Here is a 3,978-nt window from a genome sequence, read left to right as displayed (position 1 = left end):
GTCCGCTACGGCCCGGTTCACCGGAGTCCTGTTAGCCCAGCACTACTGCTCAGGACACTTAACTGGCCGGCATGTGTTTCACTTCGTTCCTATGTCTGTCCCTTCGGGGAAATGTCATGCGGTGACATCCGGAGTCCTGCCTAGCCTGCTACAGCCCGGGTTCCCCGGAGTCCTGTCAGCCCAGTGCTACAGCCTGGATTCACTCGCTGATGACCGACATGCTCGATGTGATTCATGTATGCCTGTCCCCATAGGTTAGTGCCGCTTTGGGTTCACGACTAGTAATGTCGGCCCGGATTCTCTGTCATATGGATGCTAGCGACACTATCATATACGTGAGCCAAAAGGCGCAAACGGTCCCGGGCCATGTAAGGTGGCACCCGTGGGATTATCGGTGTGACTTAAGATTGGAGTCCTGACACGTTGGAAGGCCTGCTTTGTCTGTTTACTTCCAAACGAACGCAGACAAAGAGCATAGGGTCACGCGTTAGAGTTGGCCTAAGAGCAGCAATCTACGGGGAGGAGGGGTAGTGGCCCGTGGAACCATAGATCGTCTAGGAGTTGCGACATGAAGAGAGAGACGGGGGAGAAAAACTCAACTGCTATAACTCGTTTCTCATCTGCATTTTTTTCAGTCGGAAACTGCATTTCACTAGCGACGGTTCTTTCCCGCGCCCATTGGAAGAGCGCGTGTGCTCCCGTACGTGCGCGGCCAAATAGCCAAATAGGTACAGTCGTCGACGTACGTACGTACCCTGTTGCTGCACGAGGCCGTAGCTGATGCATCTGCATGTTTTGACAACTCTAGGTAGATGATCCATTTCCCCATCAAGCCTCTCGTCCATGTGTGCGACCCAGATCGTGGCCCTTGGCCTACATGTACCTCCGCTCCCGCGCCAACAACCAACCCCGTCACCATCGCGCGCACTCTCTCCCTCTCCCCTCTCCTCTCCTCCCCGGTCCAAATATCCATCCCTACATAGAAGCCACGCATCTCTCGCCCCGTTTCCCCATTATAGCAGAGCACTGAACAGGTCGCAGCACCCCCTCCCGAATTCCCTCGCTCGCTCACTCCACGCGCTGTGCGTTCCTTGGCTGGCCTCGCGCGTCGCCGTCCTCCCGCAGGTGGCGGCAATGGGGAACCCGCCGGAGCTGTACTACCAGCTGCTCAACATCACCAGGGACACGCCCCCGCAGGAGATCAGGGCGGCCTACCGGTGCCTGGTGCGCCAGTGGCACCCCGACAAGCACCCGCCGTCCTCCAAGTCCGAGGCCGAGGACCGGTTCAAGGCCATCACCCAGGCGTACGAGGTGTGTGATCGTCGATCGAGTTGACGCATCTCCTATCTCCTGCTTCGATTGTTGACGCTTGCATTCCACATGGCCGCCGGCTTCCGCTGTCCGCAGGCTCTCCTGGACCAGCAGGAGAACAGGGCGGTGCTCCGGGCGCGCAACGCCGACGAGGGCAGGAGGAGCTGCGCTAGGCCCGAGGAACGCGTTGGCGGCGGCGCGGCGGCAATGGCGCGGGCTCCCGAGAGGGCGGCAAGGACGACCGCCCCACCGCCGCCGGCGCGGGAGTCCCAGAAGGTGTACAGCTCCACGGACATCGGCGGCGGCGGGCGGCGCGCGTTCGCCGAGTTCTCCAGCTACGTGGTGCGCAAGGCGCCGCCGCTGGAGCGCAAGGTGGAGTGCACCCTAGAGGAGCTCTGCGCCGGGTGCAAGAAGGAGGTCAAGTACACCCGCGACGTTGTCACCAAGAACGGGTAAGCCATCACGCCACGATGACATGGAACCGTACACAAAAGAAAACATCCATATCTCCAGATCTGTCGCTCACCTGAGACAACACCATTACCGTTTATCGATAGTTCCATATGCTACTCCCATATTATGATAGTCACAGTATCACACTACAGTATGCATGCTATTATTATTTTCGACAAAGGATGAATTTTATTCACTTAAAATGAAGCATCAAAGAGGATATAAACACAACATGCACTATAATTTATGGTTGTCTTTTCATTTACAAATTCAGTTTCTATTTTTGTGGTCAGACATCCATTGTAGCATATACTTACAAGAAAGGGCGTGTCAGACTAGATTCAGATGAATGTGTGTGTGCCTACTTGATGATGAGCAAGAATAATCTCGGTACGGTTTAACATGCGGTCTACACAATGCTTGCTTGAAAGTTCAGGCTAGACAAACAGAGCTGTTAAGTACTGTGACACCAAGTCAGCTTTATGCTCAATTATGTAGTGTACCTCTCAAGAAATAGGAGTTTAAATAGCAATCTGTTCAACCCCCATCAAGGGACACACTTTAAAACACAGGACACTGGTAGTCTGGTACAGTCTTTCAGGCCATGGGCCAGTTTCTCCAGCATGCCACAGACTGCATTTATCACTAAATCACATATGCTAGAGATGAAATGTTCAGTCCCCCCCTATGGTTGTCTGCAAGATGATTATCCTCACTAATCACTAACAAACTAACTACTCCCTCCATAATGAAATATAAGAACATTTTGATCATTACTATAATATTATGCCACAATTCAGTAGAAGATTCTTAGCCAGACACTCTCTCTGTTTTAGTGATCTAAACGTTCTTATATTTCTTTACGAAGAGAGTAATACTTAAGAGGCAATACTAGCATACTCGTAATGTACTTAAGAACTCATGTTTGGTTGAATACCTCTATTTTGGAGGCTATCACCTGTCGAAATGCGTGGGATGGTCCTTGAGGGGCAGGGCATTAGGTGGTGTGTAATTCATGTATGCTGCCTGCATGTGAGGGTGCTGGCCTATCTAGCTGGTACCGGAGAGAGACAGTGACCCTATTCGTACCACCTGATCGCATTTTTTTTACGCTACTGACCAGTGACCATGGCCTGCATGATTTGGTCCCTGACTAGCAGGCTGATCGCCAAGAAGGAGGTGACGCAGATCATCCGGGTGAAGCCCGGGTGGAAGAAGGGGACCAAGGTGACGGTCGAGGGCATGGGCAACGAGCGCCCCGGCTGCCTCCCCGGCGACGCCGTCTTCACCGTGTCGGCCAGGAGGCACAAGGCGTTCAAGCGGCAGGGCGACGACCTAGTGCTCAAGGCGGAGGTGCCGCTAGTGAGCGCGCTCACCGGCTGGTCCTTCTCGTTCCGCCTGCTCGGCGGCGAGAAGGTCAGCTGGTCGTTCCGCGACGAGGTCATCCGCCCCGGGTACGAGAAGGTGGTGAGGGGCGAGGGCATGCCCGTCGTCGGCGGCAAGAAGGGCGCGCGCGGGGACCTGCGGGTCAAGTTCGACGTGGTGTTCCCCGAGAACCTCACCGGCGAGCAGCGGAGGGGCCTCGTCGAGATCCTGAGGGGCTGCCCCTGAAGCACCGGACCGAGAGCGGAGCGGAGCAGCCTGCGTACCGGAGAGTGAAAATTTTGTCGCGCGGTCATGTTAATACGCTTTGGGACGGAACAGAGCTGATCGATGATGTCCTTGCACATAGAGATTTTGAATATGAGATGTGAGCGACCCTCTTGGTTCTGCAGATGGAAGGATCGATAATACACACATGGACGGTGGTTGCAACTTGCATGAGCAATGATTTTTGGCATTTTGCATCTTCATTCACATCGCTTCATTAATTCCTTTTTGAAGCCTAGCTGCGGCCTTTGGGGCGTCCTACGGCCGTGCAAATCGCTGGGAACGCATGGTGCTTTTCGCTTGCTATGAACATCTTGTATTATTTTTTGGTGCTGCCTGGCTAGAGCAACTTTGGACAATCTCAAAATACTTAACACCCAAGAATTTCTTGGTATCATGAGCGTGGAATCTAACCCATTCCCAAAACGTAAGTCCCAAAAGAGATTCATTTTGCTAAACTATCCTTGTTTTTAATTTAAAACACCATACAAACTTCAGTTCAAACACAATTTCCTAAGGGTTAGTTAGTATCACACGCTCAACAATTAGAAGAACATCCATTTG

The 3,978-nt window shown here is 53.1% G+C and overlaps 1 protein-coding gene across 1 annotated transcript; it reads left to right on the top strand.

Moving 5' to 3' along the window:
- The first annotated feature begins 904 nt into the window (after window positions 1–904).
- On the top strand, window positions 905–3,621 carry LOC125519132 (dnaJ protein homolog 1-like). Its single transcript, XM_048684010.1, has 3 exons — window positions 905–1,311; window positions 1,408–1,763; window positions 2,925–3,621. Exons 1-3 carry the CDS (start codon window positions 1,135–1,137, stop codon window positions 3,373–3,375), a joined length of 984 nt encoding a protein of 327 aa, XP_048539967.1. The 5' UTR covers window positions 905–1,134; the 3' UTR covers window positions 3,376–3,621.
- The last annotated feature ends 357 nt before the right edge of the window (window positions 3,622–3,978 follow it).

This window comes from Triticum urartu, chromosome 1 (genome assembly GCF_003073215.2).
Source record: "Triticum urartu cultivar G1812 chromosome 1, Tu2.1, whole genome shotgun sequence".
NCBI lineage: Eukaryota > Viridiplantae > Streptophyta > Magnoliopsida > Poales > Poaceae > Triticum > Triticum urartu.
Note: the sequence above shows the minus strand (reverse complement) of the source record. Positions and strands in the feature narration are given on the sequence as shown.

What these genes read in the sequence shown, in the direction of transcription:
- LOC125519132 (XM_048684010.1), top strand. Translation starts at nt 1,135, where the DNA reads ATGGGGAACCCGCCGGAGCTGTACTACCAGCTGCTCAACATCACCAGG. An exon ending in CCATCACCCAGGCGTACGAG is followed by an intron (nt 1,312 to 1,407) that starts GTGTGTGATCGT and finishes CGCTGTCCGCAG; the next exon opens with GCTCTCCTGGACCAGCAGGA. An exon ending in GACGTTGTCACCAAGAACGG is followed by an intron (nt 1,764 to 2,924) that starts GTAAGCCATCAC and finishes CCTGACTAGCAG; the next exon opens with GCTGATCGCCAAGAAGGAGG.